The sequence below is a fragment of the Chiloscyllium plagiosum genome, unplaced genomic scaffold (assembly GCF_037043375.1).
Source record: "Chiloscyllium plagiosum isolate Xiang-an unplaced genomic scaffold, Cpla_swu_hap1 HiC_scaffold_10, whole genome shotgun sequence".
Classification (NCBI taxonomy): Eukaryota; Metazoa; Chordata; class Chondrichthyes; order Orectolobiformes; family Hemiscylliidae; genus Chiloscyllium; species Chiloscyllium plagiosum.
This window is the reverse complement of record NW_028270148.1, coordinates 44,382,456-44,410,251: the sequence shown is the minus strand read 5'-3', so window position 1 is coordinate 44,410,251 and position 27,796 is coordinate 44,382,456. Positions and strand designations below refer to the sequence as shown.

The window sequence follows — 27,796 nt, the reverse complement described above, 5'->3', positions numbered from 1 at the left end:
TGGTTCTTGGCATTTGTCCTGAAAGTGACAGACAGGGAAAATTGGCACCCATTATGTACACAGGATGTACTACTGGACAGGCTGGTGCAACCCTGGAACTTCCTGTTCCCTTGAGGATGAGCAGTGAAGGCCATGATACCACACCAATCCAGCCTGGTGTGAGATTGCCACCTGGTTGAAGCAGTTTCAGCCATCTGAAAGAATGCCCAGCAGTGTAGGAGGAAGGGTATGTGCCACCATCTTCTTTTTGATACCTTACACTCACTATCTCTGCTGCTGTATCCAGCTCCCACCAAGGATCAGACTCCAGCACTCTCTCTATTCCCCTCACCATCTTTCCTCCCTCAATCTCACCCACCTAAAATTCCTGACAACATTAACCACGCATGCCCTCCGGACTTACCATTCCAGGACCTCCTGAACAATGGCTAACTGACTGAGGACTGCTGGCAACCATGACAAACTTCCGTCCTTTGTGTCTGTGCTAAAATCTCACTGCTCAGCAGATATCCTTGAGTTCCTTGGGTATCTCTGGTGCTTTGCCATCTCTTAAAGGCCATTGTACACCCAGACAAGCACTATCAGTCTGAACCTGCCTGCATGGTTTCTGACCTTTGTCCTGAAAGGCAAAACAGAAATAATATGAGCCTGGTGTCTCTGGCTGAGGGTGTAGAGTGCTTAAAGGCAATGCAAGCAATGCTAGGCAGAGATGCTGTCAGCATCCAGGTATGCTCAGAGTGTGTGTGCTATGACAGTGAGTGAAGAGCCTGATCAAGTTGATGAGCTGAGTGCATGTCCCTGAGTGCACGGAGTCCTTGCTACAGTATTACAGTGATAGTTCCTGGTGCAACCTGAGGTGCAGCATTGAAGTGCAGAAGTGAGCGTTCTCAGAGGCTGACACATGGTGGATACCAATGTCCATGGACGTGGAATACATGTGGCCAGTGCCCAAGGAGCTTGCCCTGAGATTTTGGTGCCCAGTATCCAATGTAGGGATTGTTGGGAGTAAGTGTGGTTTCTATGTTAAGATTGCTTGATGCCTAGCTTGTTTGATGAGTTTGATAAGATAGAAAGCTGAATATTAATGAGATGGATTGGGTCACCAATAGGCATTTATACAAGCTCTAATCCTTCTTAATTGGCAACGCATCGTTGCCTCATGAGAAACCCGCCTTACTGTTCTAAAAGCCATTAAGGATGCAATGAGCTGCTCCTGAGATCGAGATCAGTTTCACTAGACGTCTTGTCCAATTCTCCCACTAACTTTATCATCACTCATGTCACTCAGACCCCAATAAGATTCAGCACAGAATGTTTAGCCCAGATGCACCTTATATTTGAAACAATAAAAAGTGTGAATGCTATTTGTTTGACTGAAACAAGTTGCGATCACTCTAAACCATTAATGATGCTACCTCCTGGTAAGGAATTTCAAATACTTAATTTCAAGTAACCCTGAATATTTTAAAGATTGAACTGAGAAAATTGTCACTATTCGTTACGAAGTACTAGATACAATATTTTGTTGCATGGAATGTACAAAAATTCTCTAAAGGTCAGTTAACATTTATAAAGTAAGAGGTCATCGTGCTGCTTGTGGCTGTTGATTAGTATAGAATCCCTACACTGTGGAAACAGGCCCTTTGGCCCAACACTGATTCTCTAAAGAGTAATCCACCCAGACCCATTCTCCTACCCTATATTTCCCCTGACTAAGGCGCCTCACCTACACATCCTGGAACACTGCAGGCAACTTAGCACAGCCAATTCACCTAACCTGCACATCTTTGGGCTGTGGGAGGAAGCCCACACAGACACAGGGAGAATGTGCAAACTCCACACAGACAGTTCCCCGATACTGGAATTGAACCCAGGCTCCTGGTGCTATGAGTCAGTAGTGCTAACTGCTGAGCTACTGTGCCAATCCAAATGTATAAAGCATTGTTTACACCCTAAGATGCATAATATTTGTACTTTAAAACTGAGCGTAATTATTACCTTACTACATAAATAAATTAATTTATAAGTTGAGAAACGTAGCGCTATCCTGGGAAGACCTGTGCAAGTCTGTAGCTGTCACATTCTAAATCTCATCAGGTCGTATCTGTGGCACAATCAACAAGACCTCATGGCCTCTTTAGACCCAGTGATGATGAGTTTAAAAATGATCCTATACTGCACATTTTTACTGTGGAATAGCTTCTGCAAGATAGTGAACAATTAAAAAAATCAGAACAATTATAGGACTGTCACAAGGACAATCTTCTGGAACTGTTTAATGAACCTTTGAACTGAGGCGCTGTCTGATGTCTCAGGTGGATTGAAAAGATTCCATTTTATTTGGAGAGTGGTGGTGGTTTTCATGGTCTGTATTTATTCTTCAGTCGATATCATTGAAATAAATCTAGTCATTGGCACATTGCTGTTTGCTGTGTCACTCTGTGTGAATATTCCCAACACAATAATAAAAAACTATACTGTCCAAAAGTACATAAAGTGCTTTGTAAAATCCTGAGGTCATGGAAGGCATGCTACATGCTTTCTACATGTTTGCCTTTTCCAGACTGATTCTTTACTGAGAAGCTACATTTTGCATTAGTTTTGTTTTTAAAAGAAATGTCATCTAGTTCCAGATTCTTCATCCAAGGAAACACAGACTAGGTGTAGGATAGATCTTTTCAGCCTTCTTTGCCTTTCATTAAGATCTTGACTGATGGGGTTGTGTTCCCAACTCTACCCTCCTTTCTGCCCCCCTCAAATGCATGACTCCCTTGTCTATTAAAACTCCATCTAACTCAACCTTCAACAAATGCAATGACCCAGCCTCCATTGCTTTCTGGGGAAGAGAATTCCATGCATTAACAACTTCCTGAGAGATAAAATTCTCCTCTACTCTGGTGAGCTGGTGAGCCTGATGTTGGTGGTGGGCAAATTGTTGGAGGGAATCCTGAGGGATAGGATTTAGATGTATTTAGAAAGACAAAGACTGATTAGGGATAGTCAGCATGGCTTTGTGCATGGGAAATCATGTCTCATGAACTTGATTGAGTTTTTTGAAGACGTAACAAAGAGGATTGATGAGGGCAAAGCGGTGAACGTGATCTATATGGACTTCAATAAGGCATTTGACAAGGTTCCCCATGAGAGACTGGTTTGCAAGGTTAGATCTAATGGAATACAGAAAGAAGTAGCCATTTGGATATAGAACTGGCTCAAAGGTAGAAGACAGAGGGTGGTGGTGGTGGAGGGTTGCTTTTCAGACTGGAGGCTTATGACCAGTGGAGTGCCGCAAGGATCGGTGCTGGCTCCATTACTTTTCATCATTTATATAAATGATTTGGATGTGAACATGGGAGGTATGTTTGGTAAGTTTGTAGATGACACCAAAATTAGCGGTGTCGTGGACAGCAAAGAAGGTTACTTCAGATTACAATGCGATCTTGATCAGATGGGCCAATGGGCCGAAGAGAGGCAGATGGAGTTTAATTTAGATGAATGTGAGGTGCTGCATTTTGGGAAAGTAAATCTTAGCGGGACTTATATACTTAATGGTAAGGTCCTGGGAAGTGTTGCTGAACAAAGAGACCTCGGAGTGCAGATTCATAATTCCTTGAGAGTAGAGTCACAGGTAGATAGAATAGTGAAGAAGGCGTTTGATATGCTTTCCTCTATTGGTCAGAGTATAGAGTACAGGAGTTGGGAGGTCATGTTGCGGCTTACAGGATGTTGGTTAGATCACTTTTGGAATATTGCGTGCAATTCTGATCTCCTTCCTATCGGAAGGATGTTGTGAAACTTGAAAGGGTTCAGAAAAGATTTACAAGGATGTTGCCAGGGTTGGAGGATTTAAGCTGTGGGGAGAGGCTGAATAGGCTGGGACAATTTTTCCTGGAGCATCGGAGGTTGAGGGACAACCTTATAAAGGTTTATAAAATCATGAGGGGGAACAAGGCCTTTACTCTGGTGGGGGAATCCAGAAGTAGAGGGCATAGGTTTAGGGTGAGAGGACAAATATATAAAAGAGACTTAAGGGGCAACCTTTTCACGCAGAGGGTGGTGCATGTCTGGAGTAAGCTGCCAGAGGAAGTGGTGGAGGCTGGTACAATTGTAGCATTTAAAAGGCATGTGGATGGGTATGTGAATAGGAGGGATTTAGAGGGATATGGGCCAAATGTTGGCAAATGGAACTAGATTAAGTGAGGATATCTGGTCTGCATGAACGAGTTGGACTGAAGGGTTTGTTTCTGTGCTGTACATCTCTGTGATTCTATGACTCTGTCTTATGAGAGAAAATTGCTTATTCCAAAACTGATTTTAGTCTCCCCTGCATGAGGAAACACCCACCAGCTACCCATTGTATCCAATCCTTTTGGATCTTATATGTTTCAATATATTCATCTCCCAATCTCTAAACTCCAATTGATATAGCCTAACCTGTTCAACCTTCATAAAGTAAGCTCCTCAAGAATTAATCTAGTAAGCTTTTGTCACACCACATATGAGGCAAATGTATCCTTCTATTGTATAGAGTACTCCAGGTGTAATCATACTAAAGCTCTGTACCAAAGCAGCAGGACTTCCTTTCTCTGTACTCCGACCCATGGATAAAAAAGCCAACATTTAATTTGTTTTCCTAATTGATTACTGGACCTGAGTGTTGAACTTGTGTTTTGTGTACAAGGGTACCCAAATTGCCCAGGTAAGAAAGCATTTCACAATGACAGTCATTTAAAAAAAGATCTGTTTCCAGTCTATGACACGACAGGCAAACTCTGGAGTTAAAACGTGCTGTAGAAATGGATAGAAAGTAATGATTTCAACAACCTGAGTCTTTTCCTTATTTTCATTATAACTTCTACTCTGTAAGTTTCCAAAGGACATTTAAATACTTTCACTACTCTCTTCCTATCGAAGCTTTTACATATCTGTCGAAGCTCTTACATACTATTTTTATATTGTTTGCTGGTTTCTTCTCATTATTTTTGTTCCTTTGGATCATTCTTTACTGGTTTCTAACACCTTACCAATCTTTAGATTAGATTAGATTACTTTAGATTACTTTACAGTGTGGAAACAGGCCCTTCAGCCCAACAAGTCCACACCGACCTGCCGAAGCGCAACCCACCCATACCCCTACATTTATCCCTTACCTAACACTAAGGACAATTTAGCATGGCCAATTCACCTGACCTGCACATCTTTGGACTGTGGGAGGAAACCAGAGCACCCGGAGGAAACCCACACAGACACGGGGAGAATGTGCAAACTCCACACAGTTTAGGCTAACTATCTTCAGGGAAACATTTTCAAGCTGTAATAAAATGCTAGTCTTAACCTCTTTATTTAGCCACTGATGTTTCATTTTTCTTGTGGGCTTTTATTTCTTTGTGGAATTTGTATTCATTGAAGATTATAAAATATTTTCTTAAATGCGCTTAATAGCTTGTCAACGGTAATACTACTTAATATATTTTCAATCTATCTTAGCCAGCTCATCTCTCATATTGACATAATTGGTTTATTTAAGCTTAAGAAGCTGAAGGGGTGTAATTACACCATGGAAACTTCCATAGACAGACATTTTTAATAATAACACATGAATTTGGATAGGAAGTGAATGCAGATGTAGATTTGTAATAGCTATATTACACAGATTACTATTTCTACCAATATAGGCATATCTTCCTGTTGGAAGTTTTTAAAATTTTAGATGATACTGTAAAAATTCACATGTATCTTTGAGTGTTTTGAATAAAATAAAGAAACAGTTAATGTTCAGATTTGATCTTCAAACAATGACATCTGTGATTACACAGGATGTTTTTGATAACATGGCTTTTTATAACATATAATGTTTCTGTTGTTAGAAAGCACCTGAACTAAGCAGAATCTTGGAGAAATGGGAGTAAAAATCATAATGATACAGTTAATGTTCTTTTCCCATTGTGGCAACTTAATACCTGCTGCTTTTTTAGGTAAAGTTAGGGTAGTGTATTTTTAGAAGGACTGTGATAAATTTTAATAGTCTGTGAGTGAGCATCACAATCTGTAAAACCAACTGCACACTGAGCAGAGGCCTTGTCAGGTGAGTTTAACACTTTGCTTTTTGAGATAAGGTGGCATCGTAGTGGAAGGGGTTTTGTGTGAGAATGTAGTGCGAAGGTGGGGCCTGATGACTTGGTTGAAGGCGATTTGGATCTTAATCTGTCAGCCCCTCAAGATAATCATCCCTCACATCTTCAATCCTGCTAAATCTTAAATACTTCCTACCCTGCTGAGCTGTAGCTTTCCGAGTGATGTAAAATTCATTCCTCATCCTGATACGTTTTCTGCCATTGCAAAACCCTGAAACACCTCAGAAAGCTCAGCGTGCTTAAACCATTTCTTTGATTTCAAAATTAGTCCACCAGCCTCAGGCACTGACAGCTCTGTCTTGAGTGATCTAAATCCCTGGCTCTCAAATCTTATTACCTGCTTTAGTGTCCAAAAACATTCTCTCAAATGTTTCCCAGGAACAGATATTTCAATCCACTGCAAGTACTATCAGACCCTTCAACGTGGCATTTCCTCCTCATCACAGGGCTATCCCAAGGCTAATAAATGTGTCTGTCCTGTACAGTGTATCAGTGTTTACATAATATCATAAGCAATAGTTTGGAACATAGCTTAAGACGTTGGTATATTGTGCACCTGTCAGGTGACATCTGTCATGCCCAGTGCTATCCTTTTGTTCTCATATTATGCATTTATACTTTTGTGTTTTTAGTGTGTACTTTTTTTTAGTCCAGGAACACACTTTGTTTGTTGAGTAATTAGATTGCAGAAGACAGCTGCTGCCTGTATTTGATTTTGCAGTGGGAAACACTGGGAAACATCTTCCTACTCATGGAGGTGGGTTAGGCTCAGAAGAAGAAACCCAGAAAATTTTGTAAGAACTGTGTTGATCTGGATTGCTAACATGTTTCTGCCCACTGCTGTTTTTTTCCTATAGGCAGCTGTGCCCATTCATGCCAACCTGTGTGACTATGGTGGGAAGCTTAATAGGTTTAACAGTGGTTTTTGCACAGCAAGTCGGCTTCTTTGTGTAGGAGCCCCTGATACGTCAGCACCCTGCCGATCTAGAGGAGGAAGCTGCGCAGTTGGAGGTTGGAGCTAAAAATTTTGAAGGATTTTTAGTTTTTACAGGTGGAAAATAGCAAGGCTGATGTATTCCCATGTCATAGCCTTGCTATTGAATGAGTATTTCCTGTAGGCTGTTTCTTCTATTAGTGCGGGCCTGATCTAGTGACAGCCTTTCCTGTCTAATAATGAAAACACTTACATTACATCACTGCTGCTCCCACAACTTTGCTCTCTGCAATGTTCCCACTTGTGATACATTTAAGGCTGTCAACCATTACATCTCCACCTCACCTCAATTTATAAATGCTGGTGGTGTGTGTCAGTTTCTTGATAAAAGAAACAGACAGCCAGGAGAACGTGGCAGAAAATAATTGTTTAATGCCTTATCACATCTTTCAGAAGTGCCCCAAACATGAATTTGGAGCACAACCAGTATATTACAGAGGAAGAAAATGGCTCTTTTTGGGCTCAAGGTTTTGTAAGGTCGACAACACTAAAAGGAGTAAAGGTTCTTCTGCATATTGTTACTTACTTATCATGCTATGGGACCAGTTTTTAACACAGTTCTTAGCTTTGGGCTAAGAATTCCACGTGGACGTTTTCAGTGGCACGGTGATTTGTTCTGCATGGGGAACACGTGTTGTTTCCATACATTTAGTACAGCACAAGGGGAGATGATGGCCTTGTGCTATGATCACTGGGCTGTTAATTCAGACACCCAGCTAATGTTCCAGGGATCGCGGATTCAAATCCCACCATGGTAGGTTTCCTTTAGGGAGGAGGGATAAAAAACAGCCATCCTTACCTGCTTTGGCCTACATGTGACTCCAGACCCACAGCAATGTTGTTGTCTTTTAACTGCCTCTGGACAATTAGGAATGGACAATAAATGCTGGTCTGGATGCCTTCATCCTGTGGAATGAATTTATACAACATAGCATATGCCATTTACTATAGTTTCAAACTTTCCAATATCAAGCCCTTACCATTGTTCAATTGCTCTTACCAGTGTGTGTTAACAAGTTGCTGTTCTGATAATGAGGATACATACAATAAAATGCTCCAATTGTCCAACTATTTCTGTTACGGAGTAACAGTAATGCATAATGACTGGGGAAAGATGCTTCTTATTTACAAACAATTTTGAAGTACATTTTAGTATATGCAATAATTATATCATAGTTTTATACATACATTTCATCATGAAGTCTGATTGTTTAGCCATCAAATACCCTTAACATGATATGGTTACCTGCTCAAGTTCAAAATAATGAAGTTGTGTGATGTGTGCTTAATACATGGTATTCCAATGTATGTCATTCTTAATTGAAGTAATTTGACATAAAATAAATTGCTCTTGTAAAATGGTAAACAGCAGCGTTTTATCTGATCGTGTTAACATTTGACATGATCTTTGGAATATTATCTGTTATAGAATATCAGTGTTGAAAGTAAATGATCAAAAAATTTTCATGGTGCAAAAATGTCACAACTCTGTAACTCATTTGTTTTCTTTTAAATCTTGCCCAGGGAAGGGAGATGTATTTGGAGATGTTTTCTGGAAGGAAAATACCCTTGCGCAGTCATGCGTCAATGTTAGAGCCCTGACTTATTGTGACCTTCATGTTATCAAAAGAGATGCCTTGCAGAAAGTACTGGAATTTTATACAGCCTTTTCAAACTCCTTTTCAAGAAACCTTATCCTAACATATAATCTTAGAAAAAGGGTAAGTCTGTTTTTTTCAATATGTGATTGTATTGTCTCAGTGAATAAATATTGTAATATGTACACTTTAGAAAGTAAAAGTACCTTCCATTCATCCTGATCCATCTTGGTTGATGCTTTTATGTTTATGGTGCAACAGTTTTGTTGCACTGTGGGTTGTAATTGTGTTTTGTCAGTGGTTTCAATACACAGTTCCAGTAATATTAACATTTGCTGAATAGTATGCAGTATCCAAAATTTAATTATATACCTAACAAATATATAGCTTCATTGTTTTGCTGAGTTGAGAAAAATAATTTTATTTCGGTGGTACTAGTTACCATAATATAGTTAATGTCCTCTAGGTCATAGGATCCCTACAGTGTGGAAGCAGGCCATTCAGCCGACTGAGTCTACACTGACCCTCAGAAGAGCATCACACCCAGACCTAGACCATCTCCGTAACCCTGCATTCCCCGTAGCTAATCCACCTAGCCTGCACAATCCTGGACTCTGTGGGTAATTTAGCACAATCAATCCACCAAATTTGCATTTCCATGAAGTGTGGGAAGAACCCCATGCAGTCACAGGGAGAAAGTCACCTAATGCTAAAACTGAACCTGGGTTCCTGGTGCTGTAAGTCAGCAGTGTTAACCACTGAGCCACTGTGCTGCCTCTAAACCGGTGTTCAGTTTATTTAGCAAGAAAATTCTTTAAAAAATATATAAAGTATGTAATACATTTTTTAAGCAGAGCTGCATAATTTAAGGTTGTAACAGATGAAATTTGAATTTGCTTTCTCAGTTTATTGGTTTTGAGGTGCAACATGTTGCAAATTTTCAATACTTGAATTAACTAAAATAAATATTAGACATGTATTAGAGGACTATCAAGACCTAACAAAAGAAAAGACAGATTAATATTTCATGGAATGATTCTTCCACGGATTAGATTAGGCAGAGTATGAAGAAAAACACACAGAGTTGACGGGTCCAATGATCTGTTTCATTTCCTTTTTAAAACACTCAACAGCAGAATGCCAATCACTCTTCTGATGGAACATCTGTTTATTGCTACTATTTTCAGATATTATTACCCTTTAGGAGGATTATTTGCATGCATCAGCGTATATATTCTGGTTAAGTGCCTGAGTATGAGCACTTAATACAACCATACTATGTTCCAATGTGTGTTAAATTTAAACACTCATTAGCTCATTTCACATAAGTGTCATTACTGTAGTGTTTATGGGAATTTAGTGTGAACAGAATAAGACAAAAAAATGTAAGTTACAGAAAAAAATTGTGCTACAAATTACATTGCAATGTAAAAGTAGAAGACTGAAAATTTTCTCGAGTATCGTATTTATCTCAAAAACACACCCCATGTATCTCAGAAACACACGCATTACCTTTTGGGGAAACTAAATAAAAGAAATGAAAGAACTGCCGATGCTGAAAATCAGAAAACAAAATCTTAGCAAAACTCAGCTGGTCTGATAACATCTGTAGAGAGAAATCAGTTAATGTTTTGGGTCCAGTGACCCTTCCTTAGAACTCTTCTGATGAAGGGTCACTGGACCTGACAAATTATAGAGTCATAGAGATATACAGCATGGAAACAGATTCTTCGGTCCAACCCGTCCATCAGCATTTTCTGTTTTTGTTTTTGTGTTTGAAATGTTAGGGTGATGTTTTTACCATTATTATATAGTAGCCTTGAAACGCCAACCTGATGTCCTATTGTTTTTTAAATAAAATGTTTATTTTGAATGGAGGCTTTTCATTTATATTAGATCTGTTTTTATTAACAATACCAGTTTCAGTGTTTAGTACTTGTATGTAATAGGCTACATTAGCAGAATAACCAATATGCCATTACTACCATCACTATTTTTTTGACAACCAACCTTCAGTTGACTATCTTAAAATGCTATAGTTGACATTTATGTATTTGTATTGATTGTAGCGAGATCAACCAGGGGGACTTTATAGAATATGAGTTCCCTGATTGGGACTGTTTATCAGGCTCAATCAGGGAGCCCTAGCTGACATATATAAACGTGAGTGTCAGACATCCTGCTCACACTGAAAGATGGTTCTAAGGAAGAAGGACCTGTGTCCAGTGCTATGCACAGGTAGATAAAAGGTGAGTTGGTGATGAGCTACCAGCCTCTGTGGAGTTGCTTCAATGTTAATGCAAAATGAAAATTGATTGGAGTAAATCATATTACTCTGTTGTGACATCAGATGCAGTTGAGTTAGTGTGGGAGAAAGAAAAATCCATATTTTTAGAACAGTATTGATAGTTTCAGTACAAGCATATGAATTAACTATTTAACCTTTTGTTTATGATATTGATAACTGAACAATTGAACCAGTTGAGAAAACATGAAATGTATTTTGGGCTTCAGACTAGGACAAGTATCACCAAAGAAAAGATTGAGTTATAACTGATCTTTCAGCTAAGCTTTAATTCCTATCAACAGCTCAGTTCACCCTAAGATTAATGATATATCAAAGGAACTTTCCTGCACCCAGGTAATTATCTTCCTTTATTACTTATTAGAAATATTAGACTTAACGGAATTCTTTCTCTTCTGCTGATTACTACTTTGTATTTTAAAACTGGAACAACTTTTAAGGCTAAGATTGACAGATTTTTGTTAACCAAAGTTTTTAAAAGATGTGGGCCAGAAATAGTAAATAGGATCTCTGTGAATGATGGAACAGCCTTGAGGAGTTAAATGGTCTACTCCTGTGACATCCTCATTATCATATGCAAAAAGCTGGGATATTGGGAACAATGGCTCTTAAAGAGTTGCTGTTGTTTCCTTTTTTTTTACAGTGGAGAAATTGCAGCATTCCACCCAATGCAGCAAAGGGAAAGAACCAGTGAATCTCAAATTGAGCATGGTTGGGTAGGGTAAATTAAATTTGGAGTTATTAATTCTCTATGATGTTCTGACAATTCTTACGGCATGAGGCAGTCTAAGGTTTAGAAAAAATGTTATTGTGTTCTTAAGTCTTGATGCCAATAAGACAATACCAAAGTTTGTAAGGATATGTGTGCAACTGTTCATAACGCTTTGGCTATATCTGCTTCTGAATTGTAACAGTTTGGGTTTTACAGTCTGAAATTCATACACTTGATCATTCATTTGCAGACAGACATTTTCGCAGTTAGTTGGAGTTGCCTTGGACCACTGGTTGATGGTGCTTGTGTTTTTCAGGTTGCATCATGGGAACATCTGTTGTTGGCCAAGGTTATGTTAGATATAGACATAAGTCTTTTTTCACAAAAACACAATTGCTAGAGAAACTCATTAGGCGTGGCTGCATCTGTGGAGAGTAGGCAAAGTTAATATTTTGAAAAGGGTCACTGGACTTGAAACAGTAACTCTGCGTTCTCTCCATGGATGCTGCCACACCTAATGGGTTTCTCCAGTAATTTCAGTTTTTGTTTCAGATTTCCAGCATCTGTGGTTCTTCATTTTATTTCAGTCCTTTTGAACACCTTGGTTGGCAGGTAGTGTCATATTCCTCTGAGCAATCTATTATTTGAGCTTTTGCTTAGCTTTTTTTAACAAGTAACAAAGAGGATTGATGAGGGAGGTGCGGTAGAGGTGATCTGTATGGACTTCAGTAAGGCATTCAACAAGGTTCCCCATGGGAAACTGGTTATCAAGGTTACTTCTCGTGGAATACAGGGAGAACTAGCCATTTGGATACAGAACTGGCTCGAAGGTAGAAGACAGAGGGTGGTGGTGGAGGCTTGTTATCAGTTGAGTGCCACAAGGATCAGTGCTGTGTCCACTACTTTTCATCATTTATATAAATGATTTGGATGTGAACATTGGAGGTATAGTTAGTAAGTTTGCAGATGACACCAAAATTGGAGGTCTAGTAGACAGCGAAGAAGGTTACCTCAGATTACAATGGGATCTGGACCAGATGGGCCAATGGACTGAGGAGTGGCAGAAAGAGTTTAATTTAGACAAATGTGAGGTGCTGCATTTTGGGAAAGCAAATCTTAGCAGGACTTATACATTTATTGGTAAGGTCCCAGGGAGTGTTGTTGAACAAAGAGACTTTGGAGTGCAGATTCATGGCTCCTTGAAAGTAGAGTCACAGGTAGATAGGATAGTGAAGGAGGTGTTTGGTATGCTTTCCTTTATTGGTCAGAGTATTCAGTACAGGAGTTGGGAGGTCATGTTAGGGCTGTACAGGACATTGGTTAGGCCACTGTTGGAATGTTGCATGCAATTCTAGTATCCTTCCTATCGGCAGGATGTTGTGAAACCTGAAAGGGTTCAGAAAAGATTGACAAGGATGTTTCCATGGTCGGAGGGTTTGAGCTATAGGGGGAGGCAGAATAGGTGAGGGCTGTTTTCCCTGGAGCATTGGAGGCTGAGGGGTGACTTTATAGAAATTTATAAAATCATGAAGGGCATGGATAGGGTACATAGATAAGGTCTTTTCCCTGGGGTGGGGGACTCCAGATCTCAGGGCATAGGTTTAGGCTGAGGGGAGAGTTATAAAAGAGACCTAAGGGGCAACGTTTTCATGCGGAGACTGGTGAGTGTGTGGAAGCTGCCAGAGGAAGTGGTGGAGGCTGGTGCAGTTGCAACATTCAAAAGGCATTTGGATGGATATATGAATAGGAAGGGTTTGGAAGGATATGGGCCAGATGCTGGCAAGTGGGACTAGATTAGGTTGAGATATCTGGTCGACATGAGCGAGTTGGACTGAAGGGTCTGTTTCTGTGCTGTACATCTCTGACTCTATAATGCTGCTAGTCTATTCCATGAAGCACAGGTAGCAGAATTGATACAGTTATAACAATTTTATAGGAATTTATTTTCTCCTTGAATAGAGAGAGAGCAAATAATTGCATGCAATAATTGCTAGCAACTACAAAAGTTCTGAAGACAGCAACAATCTTAAAAGCAAAGGCCAGCTATGAATTGCAAAAGCCCACTTGCATTATTTGTCCTAATATTTCAAATCTATCTGCTCTACGTTGTTATTACACACCTCTGGAGCAGTGGGACTTGAACCGAGGCCTCCTGCATCAGAGGTTGGGCCTCCAGCAGTGCCCCACAAGAGCCTCATTACTTGTTTTCTCTGAATGTTTGAAATGCTGTAAATGCATTCTGACTGTCTGAAGGAGTTTGGCTAACATTTGCATTTTTCTCCAGGCCATTAATGAGTTTAGGGCATTGCAGGTCACAGGCTTTCAACCACATGGACTGTTTGGAATAGAGCACACAATGTTTAAAGGAGCTGAACAGGCTTGATATATGAGCAGGCAGTGGCCAGCATGCAGCAGCAGAGCTATGTTGATAGAGACTGATAATATCATAGTCTATGTGTAACCTCTTAATCTACAATATGCATGGTTTATTGAAACAATTAGTGTAAGTATACAATTGCTGGAATTAGAAACTAACTGTAATTACTAAGTCATTTGTGAAAACAGCAAACTATATTTGTAATTGGCTGCATTTAAGGATGACATTTGATGGAGCACTACACATGTACGTGCAGAATTAGAGCATTCGTTAGAATGGAATGTGCTTCAGGGTCAGAAGTTGAAGAATTGTGCAAGTTGAATTATCCCATGATCAGTCCAGGTACAAATTGTTGACCTATGTCCTACATGCTTGCTAGTGATCTCAAGCAACAATTCCAGGACACAAGTTTCCGTTTGAACAATCACAATGCTTTGTTGCACTATAAGCAACTTTGAATTTCATTATAAAGTTTGGGAGAACTAATGAAATACTATAGTTAAATTAAACTATTCTTGTGTGTGCATGTGTGTATGCGTTGTGTGTGTGCATTTGCATATCACCTGTCTGTCCTCAGGTTGATCAGCCCTGGAAGAGAGGTACTCCTTTGCAAAGTCTCATTTTTGGACCATCTTCTGGAGAGTATGTCCAGTCTCTCTCTCTCTCTTTTTTGTGGGTTGTCCTGCTTTGAATGGTCATAAGTTTTCTTTTAACTTCTTTTCTTCCCAGCCACTGGAATTAGTCCCTATTATCTCTTGTCCTATTCTTCACAATAGGACACAACAGGTCCATTTCTTGATGGAGTCTCTCTGGTTCCAAACTTAGCAAAAAAAAACCCAATGTACTGCAGATGCTGGAAATCTGAAAGAAAACAGAATTTGCTGGAAAACTCAGCCTGTCTGGCAGCATTTGTGGAGAGAAAGCACAGTCAATGTTTTGGGTTCAGTGACTGTTCTTTAGAACTTTCCAAATTGACTAAGTTCAGTGTGATGTAACAATACTGTACTGCAGGAAATACCACATCTTTGTACTGATTCCAGTGAACTCATTGTCCTTCAAGCATGTGATCAGCAGTCTCTGGTAATGAGATTAACTCCTTTCTGAGTATCACAGCGTCCCATCACTGAGCACTTTGTTGGTCAGCAATATTTAGTCTGCTGTCTTTAAAATTCAGAGCTTACAGAAATCTGACTGCAATACAATAACTGGGTAGATATTGCAATTTTTTTCTGAATTACTAATCAGACCCCAGCTGAAGTATTATTACTTATGTTCACCTACAGTGGCACATGCACAACTAGCTCTCAGTGGCTCTCTTTAATGGTGACACACATTGGGAACACACTGTTTGTAATTTATGGTGATATGTTTATTCTGCTGTGTTACATTTCTTTAATTTTAATATATACACGTCCTTAGAAATTCACTCATTGCATAAGATGCCAAAGCCAATGCACTATTCATCTGGAAATAATTGTCAGTAAAGAAGCTGTCTAGGAAAAGAATTCTGAAATTATACTGAAATTGTACCTTTGATCAAATGTATATTGTCAATGGCTTTTAATAGAAGAATTGTGAAAAATGCCCTCTTTTTAGCTTGCCCTAGGTATTGTTTTCATAGGCACCACTAGTTATATAATTATTACCATTTAAGTAATAACTGCAGAGAAGTGAAATCCTGTTGCAATGAAAGACATTTACATTTGAAGCATCTCCCCTTATGAGTTCAGTTAGCCTGCACTCAGTTAAAAAAAAAGTCACAATTTCTGCAAGCAGCAAATACCAAGGGAGCCATTTAGTTGCCAGCTAATAAAATGTGAGCAGTGGATGCAATCCTGAAACTGTGATGCTTTGATTGCATTTACTACTTATGGGGTTGCTACTCAATAAATCTTTCTTCTCTCCTGCAGTGCAGTGGTGTGGATTATTGAATCTTTAACAATAGCAGTTTTCATTTAAACAAGGCCTGTACTGACAAAAGAATTAAAGTTCTTTTTTCCCCTCTCTCTGTTTCACAGAGATAATCTGTATATTGACATCCTATGCCCCAGTTCACAGACACATTCTTTCCTTGGAATAGCCTCGCCTTGTTCAATACACCAGGTCAGTTCCTGTCCTCTATGATACTCTCACTGCTGGTACTGGTTATAATTCTTACCTGCTGCCACTGCTTTGAGTAAGAACTGGCTGAATGGTCCAAGAAAATTTTTGGTCTCACTGTAAATCAATATAGTAGCTGCAGCCAGCTTTGGCATTGGGAGGATTATTAAGGGGTTGCGCTGCAACAATTTTTCAACCATCTCGCTCAGGAAATAAATCACCTATTTTCTGAAAACCTGCTGATTTATATCGAGGAGGATTAAAAATGCATTGTCTTGAATTAAATGTACAGTTCATGTCCCAAACTAACTCAGCATGTGTGCCTGCAGAGACTTATTAAATGTCTGTAAATGTGTGACAAAGTAACTGCACTCTACTTTCTAGTTTTTCATAGTTCTTCCCTGCGGCATCTTTATGCCAGGCTGTTTGTGCTAATATTCACAACTCTATCAATTTTTTATAATTCTAATGTGTAGGGCACGATTTTCTCTTTTTTCTCCCCCATTTTAACACTAAGTTAATGCAATGGAGAAAAATAAGGCACAATTTCCAAATCAGCTGTTTTCATTTTCCATCAGATGCGACAACTCCATATTCCTGACAATATGTTAACAGTGAGGGACTGAATGGGACACAAGTGAAAGCTGAGTCACTGTCATGGCCCACTAGTCCTGACCTTGCATGTTCTGAGCCTGACACTAACTGGCTTCTCTGCCCCAACTCAGCTCTGCTGCAGCAGCCGTCCAAATGGCCAGGAATGGAATCTGATTGTGTGCAATGCGTATGTCTGCCTACATCCAATTAGTATAGTAATCGTAATCGTAGAGATCATGATTACGGTTTGAGATAATTAGCCATCTTCGTAATGACTGAATCGAGCATTCTCCTGTGCCCAATTTATGCTGAATTACATAACTTTTATTTTTATCAGGATACAGTGATAGTTCTTAAAGTCTAAGAGAAGTCCATTGGGAATAATTTTTTAAATTCAAACTTCCTGCTTAATGCCTTTATTGAAAAAATAATAAAAAAATTTCCTTGACAATTTAAAAAAAAAGGAGGACGATGATGAGTGTTAGGCAGTTCAGCTAGTGCCACTGCTATTCAGGTGCTTCTCACAACTGTGTGTGGAAGAGCTGACGTTGTGATGGTGTGAGATCTGCTCATTGAATGCTAGCTGCTTGTTGTGTACCAGGTGCCTTCTTGGCATGGGGCAGGTAGATACTGAGCCCAAGGCATAAGATTTCAGGCAGGGCACAAGGCAACAATGAAGTTGGGGCAAATGATAGAAGGGTCTCATTTAGCTATTTAAAAAGGGGTTGTAGAGCTGAATCTCTATCTCAGCCATTCCAGTTAGGTAATGGGGTCAGCATTAATATGAATAGTATTTGGAGGACTCCTAATCCATCTTATACACTGATTGCTTATTTCCTTTTGACTTCCCCACCAACACAGAGGCAATGCTGAGAGCTGAAGTGCATTTTCAGTGCACCCAATTTTCTGGGTAGTTAATGTATTTCAGTGCTCAATGTTCAGCATCAGCTCCTAAATTTAAAACTGTTGTTTTCTCTCTTCAAAAATTGTTAATTAGCTGTAACCTGCTTGGAGATATCCAGATACAGTATCATCTTTGAGAGATGATGGCCTACTGGTATTATCACTAAACTGTTAATCCAGTTACCCAGGTAGCATTGGGACATTGATTCAAAGCCCACCATGGCAGATGGTGAAATTTGTATGCAATTTTTAAAAAGTTTGGAATTAAAAGTCTAATAATGACTGCTTTCAATTTTCAGGAAAAAAAACCCCATCTAGTTCACTTTTGTCCCTTAGAGAAAGAAACTTTCATTCTTACCTGGTCTGACCTACATGTGACTCCAGAACTCAACTTAATAATTAATAACAATCCTTTAATAAAAATCAAATGATGAGTTTAGGACTTCTCTACAGAGGTAATTATAACTTGGGGAATTTAGCCAAGCATTCATAAAAATATCATGTTAGCTTTTGCAAAAATAATGGCAAACAGCTATTGTAATTCTTGGAACAGAAGTTTTTTTTAAAACTTTCACTGGCTTGGGCATCCAGACTTTATTTAAATGGTTAGAAATTTAAATAACTTCATAGCATGACTGTTCTACTGACCTTATCCTAAAGATTCATGACTGCTATACTGCAGGCTAAGGTCCTTGATCCAGCAAAAATATATTCTGTTTGAATTCAGCACTGAGTTCAGTTGGCCTGCTGTGTTCGGATTTTCCTCATTTGTGAGTAACACCCACCCCTTTCCCACTATTGGAATGGGATCAGAAATGATACCAGGAAGTCCATATCTAGATTCCAACCATCAACCTTCGAAGGTCCATGAAGTCACTATGATGATGCGAGAATGCGAACATGGAACACCTTCCTTTTGCTTAGCTTTAAATTTTCAGACTGAAGGGTTTGATCGGAAAAGGAATGGGAAAGATTGGAGCTGTCTTCTTTGGCAGATGTGGTCCATCAGGAAGGATGACCTGAAGTAGTAGGCCAGAACCTAAAGCCGTAAATTCTTTCCTATTTCTCTGAACAGGAAATTTGCTGAAGTGTTTTCTCCCCAGAATAACAAATTATATTTGTGTAGCACCATTAGTGTAATAATAAAATCCCATACTGCTTTGTAGAGCATTATAAAACAAATTAGGAAACAAAAGATATTAGGTCAGTGTGTCAAAGTTTTGCTTAAAAAAGGTTTTGAGGAATCTTTTAAAAGGAGAAAAAAATAAGTGGAAAGGTGTAGAGGGAATTTTAGAGCTTACATCCTGAACAACTAAAGGCATTGCCACCAATGGTGAGGCAATTAAAGTCAGGAATGTTTGAGGGACCAGAATTAGATTAACCCAAACATCTGAGGTTTGCAGGGCTGGAGGGGATTACAGATAAAGGGAGGGGTAAGTTCCCAAAGCCATTTGAAAGACAGTTTGAAAACTTAAGCTTTCAAAATGTTCTGATGTTACTTGCTTGCAAGCTAACACAGATAAGCAAATACAGTTGACAGGTAAATAGGACTTGGTGAGTTCAGACATCGGGAGGTGATCCAAAACTACCTTTTATGAAGGATAGAATGTTGGAGACCAGCCAGGATCACCTTGGAATAGTCAAACCTCGAGGTAATGATGCAGGGATGAGGGTTTCAGCAGCTGATAAGCTGAGGCAGGACAAATATCAAGTGACTTTTATCAAGGTGGAAATAGGCAGTTTTAGTGATGTTATAAATGTGGTGGGAAGCACATTTGGGGTCAGGTATGACATCATTGTGTTCAGGCTGGCTTAGTCTTAGTTTGCCAGTGACACACTCATCCTATGAAAGAATGCATTTTAAAAGTTAAATTAACAGCTTGAAACTTGATTAAATAGATAAAGATAAAATAAAGACAGAACAGCTTATATTAAGCTTCCTAGGAATAGAGCAGGAGGCCAAGCACAGGGAGCAAAAAGGAATTTCAAATGGCTTGGGAATGATGCGGGTGCACTTAGAAATGTTCACACAGGAACTCACCCTATTTGCATTTGGTCTGTCCAGTAAGGGGGAGGATTCATTGTTAGTAATCCATTTTAAAAAAAAGGAGAGAGGAGAAAGGATCTTAAAAAAAGACATGAGGGGCATTTTTTTTAAAAAAACAGTGCAGAATGAATTTCCAGAGCAAGTGGTGTATGCAGATACAGTTAAAATGTTTAAAAAGACATTTGTATAAGTACAGGAATAAGAATGTTTGGAGGGATATGGGTCAAGCACAGGCATATGGGACTAGTTTAGTTTGGGATTATGGTCAGCATGGACTGAAGGGTCTGTTTCAGTGCTGTATGACTATAAACACAGTTTACTGAGGATAAAGAGCTACAAGTACTAATTCATTTGGAAGGAACATTTGGAACCGCGACAGTGAAAAGGATAGAATTAAGCGCAGATATTACTTTTCTTATGCTGGAATGGGAAGGGAGAGATTGGATGTTGAGGATGATTGAAGAGTGGATCAGGGTATCATGAAATGAATTGTCTCTTCACAATGTTGAAAAGAGATCACAAGATATTTTTGCTGGAGGCACCATGCTGCACTTGGTGCAATTAGCAAAGCATGATTTACTGGATGTAGAGATTAGTGAAGAAAGCGTTAGAGCAGAGTGTATGAAACAGAGGGCATAATCAAGGGCCCTGCCAATCACAGTTGAGAAATGTGGTGCTGGAAAAACAGCAGGCTAGGCAGCATCCAAGGAGCAGGAGAATCAACGTTTTGGGCATAAGCCCTTCTTCAGGACCTGCCAATCACAGTCAATTTTCAGTTGAGGAAAAACAAAGTCATATCAATCACAATGATATAGAAGGTGGCTTTGTCAGAACTGATGTGATGGAGACCAAAAGTGATGAAATAGAATAGAGTCAGACAGTTGTAGGAGACAGTGAGCTTGTGTTGGATATTGAGGAATAGCTTATCCCTGGAAACAAAGATCAAGAAATTCATGGAGTTTTGAAGTTGGAACCAAACTGATGGAAATGTTTTAGTGTTGTTGGTTGATATTGGCCAGGACAACAGGGAGAACTCATTTGGTTTTTTTTGTTAAAAAATAGACCTACAGGATCTTTCATGTTCATCTACAAGGTTAAGTTGAGCCTCAAATGTCTCAGGCAGCAGTACTTTTGACACAAATACACTGAAGCCACAGCCCCTCAAGGATTAGATTACACAGTGTGGAAACAGACCCTTCAGCCCAACAAGTCCATACCGACCCTCTGAAGAACGACCCACCCAGACCCATTCCCTTCCATTTACCCCTTCACCCAACACTATGGGCAATTTAGCATGGCCAATTCATCTAACCTTCACATTTTTGGACTGTGGAGGAAACCTGAGCACCCAGAGGAAACCCACTCAGACTTGGGGAGAATGTGCAAACTCCACACAGACAGTTGCCTGAGGCAGGAATTGAAACCTGGTCTCTGGCACTGTGAGGCAGCAGTGCTAACCACTGTGCCGCCCAAAGCACATAACTTCCTGACTTAGTGCTACCATTAAGCTACAAGTGACACCTCATGTTTATCATTGACATTGTTTTACATCCATGTCACCAACAGAACAATGGTTTTTAAAAGAAACTGTAAAAGGATAATCTTATCACATGTTTTTGTATTTCATTATATTTGCTAAGATTACTGTTGAAATACAGTTTTAATGATATCTTTCAGGCGGATAGTTTACCAAGCCTACTGACTCAAGAGATGTTCATTAACATCCATAGATGCTTGCAATGATCATGTCACTTCAGTTGTCTATGCACCAATCCTTGGCACTTCCACCTTCAGGTGTTGAAATGTCACACTCCATCATTGGCATATTCTGCTTAAACAAGATTCTCACCTTATAAAATGAGTAATCTTAAAATGAATCTATAACAAATCTGGACAATATAGCTTGTCATAAGTGGTTCTAGAAGTGAATTTCTACAGAAGGCTTGTCATTTAGTAAAAAGAATGAAGTTAGTAATTTAGCACATCTTACACAGCGATGCTGAATCAGCTTCTGTAAATTAAGATATTAATAAGTGTTACCTGATTATGAACAAATGAAATATATAGAGCCGGAGATGTGTTGCTGGAAAAGCGCAGCAGGTCAGGCAGCATCCAGGGAACAGGAGAATCGACGTTTCGGGCATAAGCCCTTTCCTGAAGAAGGGCTTATGCCCGAAACGTCGATTCTCCTGTTCCCTGGATGCTGCCTGACCTGCTGCGCTTTTCCAGCAACACATCTCCGGCTCTGATCTCCAGCATCTGCAGACCTCACTTTCTCCTCAAATGAAATATATAAACTGGTTATTAAAACTGGCATGTTGAAATGTGTTAGTTTGAGTAATTAATGTTCAGAAGACCTAAAGATGATCCTTTGCACAAAAAAGTAGCAAGTATATAAAAATGTTGTAAGCTACAACATGTGATTGGCAGGGAATGGAGAAGAAAGAGAAAAGTGCATTAATCTGAATGACCACATAAATGCAGCTATTATATTCACTACTATGTGAAGACCTTTTTATACTTAATAATTCTTTTCAATCTTCCCCTTACTCATTATGGGAAGATTGGGAACAGATATCTGAATGGACTCTCTTGCCAGAGATCTTCTCATTCTAGTTCAGTTTCTTGATATGTTTATTATTTGAAACAAGCATTTAAAGTGTAAAATAAAATGGCATAAGGTGAATGTGTTCATTAAAGCAAACATTGGATTCTGGGATGCAGCTAGTGCAGATGCCAAGACACTGAAAACGTTTGTTTCTTTTATCAAATGTGAACATGCATCAGGTGCAAGATCCCTCATTGGTGCTGTTTAAAGGGTTAGCCATCCAAAGAGGTGGTGTTCCTGAGTAACTGCTATCAGTTCTGCTGTGGAGTTAGACTCCAGCATTGAATTAAACCCCTGAACCACCCTGCCATTCCTTTCAGAGACAGGCCCTTGATACCCCTTCTCCCACAAAAGCATGTCCTCTCTCCTCTTGCCAGTCTCCAGTGTTAAGGTCTCCAACATCATATGTATCAAAGTAGGAGCTGTCACATTCAGTGATGCTCTATTTGTGTAGTGCCCTACTTGCAGACACTCATTGGAAGAAAGTAGATACTGACCACATGACTATATCCTCTTTAAAAGGGGTAGAACGCCTTTAAGGACAGGCTGGATTGGAGGACACTGATCAGGAACCTGCTGAACTCTCCAGCAGTTAGCATCATGAATTGTGCTCAGACAATGCACAATTGCATGCTGCCTGTCTCACTAAGACAGGCATTGGCTGTCCTGGTACCAGAAAATTGGTACTATATGAATTTTTAGTTTTAAAGTAGGTGCATGCTTCCTGTTACCACAATTTTTAAATTGTGGTTTTATAAAAGGACTCACTTATTGAATTGTCATTGAATAGCCTGCCCAATAAATGCACAGGGTGAGGAGAATGGGGCAAAACACTGCTGCTACAGTGAGGAGACTGGAAAACCTATTTGTGGGGGATTGGGGACTGCAGGCGGGCTGGCAGGGAGGGGAAGAAATTTGTGAAAGAGAGCAACTGTATATCTAAGGGAAAGATATGATAAACCATGGTTTGGAATGAGGTTGTGCAGGAGGGGCATTTATCTACAGTAAAGACTCCCTGGGGTTCTGGGGTGATCACACTTGCCATGGTCATCAATGGTCACCTCATATGCCGGAGCCTGGGGATAAAGGTGAGCAGGTACAAGCTCATATAGATGAGTTGGATAGTGACCTAAGAAGGTGCAAAGCCTACAGGGTTTACTGGGAAAACTGCGAAAAAGGGAACTTTGATGTTTGGGGCCTCATGGAGGCAAAAAGGTGGAGGCTGGAAATTACTCAGAGACACGGTTGCTCTCACTGTCTGTCTTCCCAGAAATTGCAACAATGCAAGGCAAAGAAAACATCTGATACCACACCAAAGTGGGTGGGAGAAGTGACTTGATCTATAATGAACGGGACTGCAAAATCCAGCAATGTGAGGTCCTTCAAGAGATGACAACATCTCCATATTGACCAATTCACTGTCCATATAATCTTCAGGCTGTCAATCCCTGATGACCCTCAAGCAGTTATGTCTGAAACGTTGATTCTCCTGCTTCTCAGATGCTGCCTGACCTGCTGTGCTTTTCCAGCACCGCACACTTGGCCCTCAAGCCTCATTGTCTCTTGTACACCTCCCAGCACCAAACATCGCTGAAATTTTCCTGCAAGACCTCTGAACACTGAAGCCAGTGATGCTAGATTAATATCTGTACACCTTGAGCAATACTGCCTATTTCCTCCTTTTGTTCTCTAACTGATACCGATTGCCTCTGGGTCCTCTTCTCAGTTGCTCTAAGTCATGCTGACTGTCTGTCAGTGCTCCTTGCACTCTAGCTAGTCCATAAAGTCTCTGGGTTCTCCTTTTGCTTCCACAAGTCACATGGATTCAGTTGTTGAAGGAATCACACTGATTTCTTCCCGAGATACATACAAGTCAGCTTTTGAAATTCAATGAGTATTCAAAGATAAATAGAAACTTAATGGCTTCTTGGAGGTTGTGTATAGCCTTCCTAACTCACTTGAAACCTGACAGAATGAGAATCATCTAAGTGAATGGTTGAAATATTTAAAAAAGTTTAATTACCTTGACAACAAGGTGACATGTGAGTTTGTGATATATAGATCAGAATCTTAAAACTAGGATTAGGTCAAAATTTAAACATTCAAATTTTCACCTGCTGACTCCAAGTTGTCAGATAACCTCAACACTTGTATACATGTAAAATGCAGAAAATCTAAAATAAGAAAACAGAAAATGGTGGAGATACATAACAGGTCAGCAGTATCTGTGGAGAGAAATAGAGTTAATCAATTTTCTTTCAACAGAACTCAATGCTTGGAAGAAAGTCAGTACCAATTTGGCATTTGATAACTTGTACTCAATCTTCCTGCAAGTGTAGAAAGACCTAAAATTCATTCTCCACTGCCCAATGTGCTTAAACTAATTAACATGGAGTATTTTTTCTCATTAACTCTTGAGCATAAACTGCAGAAGGTGCCATCAGCATCGTAGTACTTCACATTTATAATTTTTCATGTTTACTTTCATGAGAAAAACAATAGCATGCAGCTTGATGTCAAGGAATTGCAGCTGAGCATCATTCACAGCATGAATTACTGTCCAACAATCAGAAATCAAAGCTCTTACTTTTTTAGAAACCTCCCTCGTACAAGGAGAATTGTAGCTACCTCGTTATCATAGGTCAGCTAGCTCACTAAAGCTTCTTTGCTTTATCCCTTTTATCTTTACTGCTCCTGTACAGATTCTGCAGATTGGAGAAATGACATGCTGCTGTCAGTTTACAGACTATGACCCTCCCTTAATTTATTATTGTCTTTACTGAGATGAAATTTTCTTGAAGACGGTGTCTCTTTTGCTGGATTATGAAAGAAAATCATTGTAATAACAATAGATCTTGACTGCTGTTTGTGCAGTTGCATCATCTGGCTTTTGTAGATAATGTGTTACTGTTGTTTGCTTGATTTATTTTCATTCATGGTTTGTGGGTCTACATAAACAATGTGGTTCCAAGCAATAGCCAGCAACTATTTAAAGATATTGATTTTAAAGTGGAGGAAATTATTGTCAAAATTACTGAACTCCTAGCTAACTCCTAAGATATCTTATGGACATCTGATGTAATGTATTTCCACAAGAAAAATTATTAAAGTATCCTATGAGTAAAAGTAATAAATCCTTTGATCCAACTGTCATGGTAGGTTTCTAAAGTGTGCTATTTTTGTAGCAATTGTGTTGTAAATGTTTTTGATGGGGGATAATTTATCCAATAATGAAAATCATTTTTTAATTGCTTTATTATAACTTAATTAGTATGGAATTAAATTTGATACAAATTAGTTTGATAGCACAAGTGCCCAATACATTCTCACTTCATATTTAATGCATTTGTGTACTTTTGCATTTAATGAATCCTAAATATAAGAAAGAACATGAATTAATATAATGCTTTTCATGACTTCACACATTTCATGGTGAATTACAACCTGGTGTATTTGCTGTTGTAATGTCAGGAAATATAGCAGCTGACTTTATACTCAGCAAACTAAACAATCAGAAAACCTTCCTCATCTTGGGTGAGGCGAGTAGCAGAACTTACTTATTGTTTTTTGAATAGTTCTGCAGGGACATGACAGAGCATAGTACCTCTGTGGGGGACATTCTCCCAACCCAACAGCACATTCCTTCCAGGATCTTCAAATCCTAGCTGATACAGAAGTGTAAGCATGGCCTTCCTTAGCAAACACTGGGAAGCAGAGTCAGGAGAAGGCATGGATTTTACAGCCCTAGCTACTATATTCTGTCTGGTAACTCTAAAGTTAGAGTCTTTGAGTGTGGATTAGTGAATGCATGGGTAGATGGATGGGCAGGGATGTGAAGTGAAGCGACAGAGGATGGGGTGAGATGAGTGTGTGTAGTTGGGTGAGTAGGTGTCTAGGTGAAGAGATGGGTGTGGTAGGTGAGTTGGGAGGTGGGGGAGGTAAGTAAATTGATAGTCAATTGGGTTAGTTTGGATTAGGGTAATCAGCTTGTCAAATGCTACTCAAGTTTGTATGTGGGGGAGTCTGGGTGGTCTGATATTTGGGTTGGCTAAGGAGGGTAGTGCTGAAAGATGTGTTGCTGAAAAAGCGCAGCACGGCAGGCAGCAAAGGAGCAGGAGAATCGACATTTCGGGCATAAGCCCTTCTTCAGCAGGGTAGTCTAAGGAATGGGTCAGTTCAGGGGTCAAATGGTAAGGGGAAATAGTTGGGTCTGTTCGGGGCTTGTGGTCATGTGTTGGGGTAGTCAGATAAAATATGATGGAACTGACTGAAGTCTGCAAATCTGACTCAGAGTTGGAGCTGTTTGCACAGTATTAAGCAGCAGGGAATTTGTGGTTTAATTTTCCCAGGCAATTCCCATATTAGTCCACACATCATGACTTCCACTGCATCCTGATATGGAGGTCAAGTGATCTTGGCCAGGATCTTTTATACTTAACTGAGAAGGCAAACAGAATCTTGATATCTTCTCTTAAAAAAGTGAGATCACCACAGTATTGCAATAAAGCTAGATGATGTGTTCAAGATTTTGGAAGATTACTTTAAGTCACGACCTTCTGACACTGAAAGTCCCACCCAGTAAATGTGATCCCTTAGAAATATATACCAAAGCATTATTAATGCTTTATTAAAAGAACAACATCTAGTAATGTGCATATTAGATTATTGTAATTATTTTTTCTTCAGGTAGTTTTTCTCTTAAGCTGTGTTCCTGGGACAGCTGAACTGAAATATTTTAGAGCTGAGAAAATACTGGAAATACACAGCAGGCCAGTCAGTGTTTGTGAAAGAGCAAGTGATTTGACTCCGACAGAATGCTTTGAATCTGCTATACTGGCTTGCAAGAGTCATCTGCTGTTGTACGGTGGTTCAGTTTGCAATAACTGACAATTTGGTTGAATAACAAACCAAATTGGCATCAGCTTGAAATCTTCATTTTAATATTAGTTGATGCTGAATGTTTTTCCTATTGTAAAATAGCCTAGACTGAGTTTGTACCTTTACCAATGCCATGCAGAATTCTCAAAAAATACGATAAATCTTACCTGAAATAAGTCTTACCTGGTGAGTAAAAGACTAAATTTACTTATCTAAAAAGGAGAGCTCAAATGATATAATACATAATTAACATGCCTTCTGAACTGGTTTCCTTATGTCATGCTTTTGTTACTCTGATGTAAGTGTATTCTATTTTGAATCTCTATGTCCATTTGGTCATTAAAAAAACTGAATCTACATTCCTCAGACTGGAATTATACTGTCCTGACTGTAGTAGTCCAATAACAACTCAGTTAAGCATCATGCAATCGCTGAACCTGCACTGCAGATAGGTGTCTATGCTCCAAACTGTTTTTCCAAAACTATATTCTGATCAGCTTATTCCCTGGCCAGCAGCACAGCTTCTTCAAAAAAGATAGCATTTGT

At 39.4% G+C, this 27,796-nt stretch overlaps 1 protein-coding gene across 1 annotated transcript in view; it reads left to right on the top strand.

The window, feature by feature from the left end:
- Positions 1–27,796, top strand: part of kcnh1a (potassium voltage-gated channel, subfamily H (eag-related), member 1a) — a 284,348-nt gene that overhangs the window by 162,419 nt on the left and 94,133 nt on the right. The window contains exon 10 of the mRNA XM_043695750.2: positions 8,653–8,849. Coding sequence (XP_043551685.1) covers positions 8,653–8,849 — 197 coding nt within the window. The remainder of the gene's footprint in view (positions 1–8,652; positions 8,850–27,796) is intronic.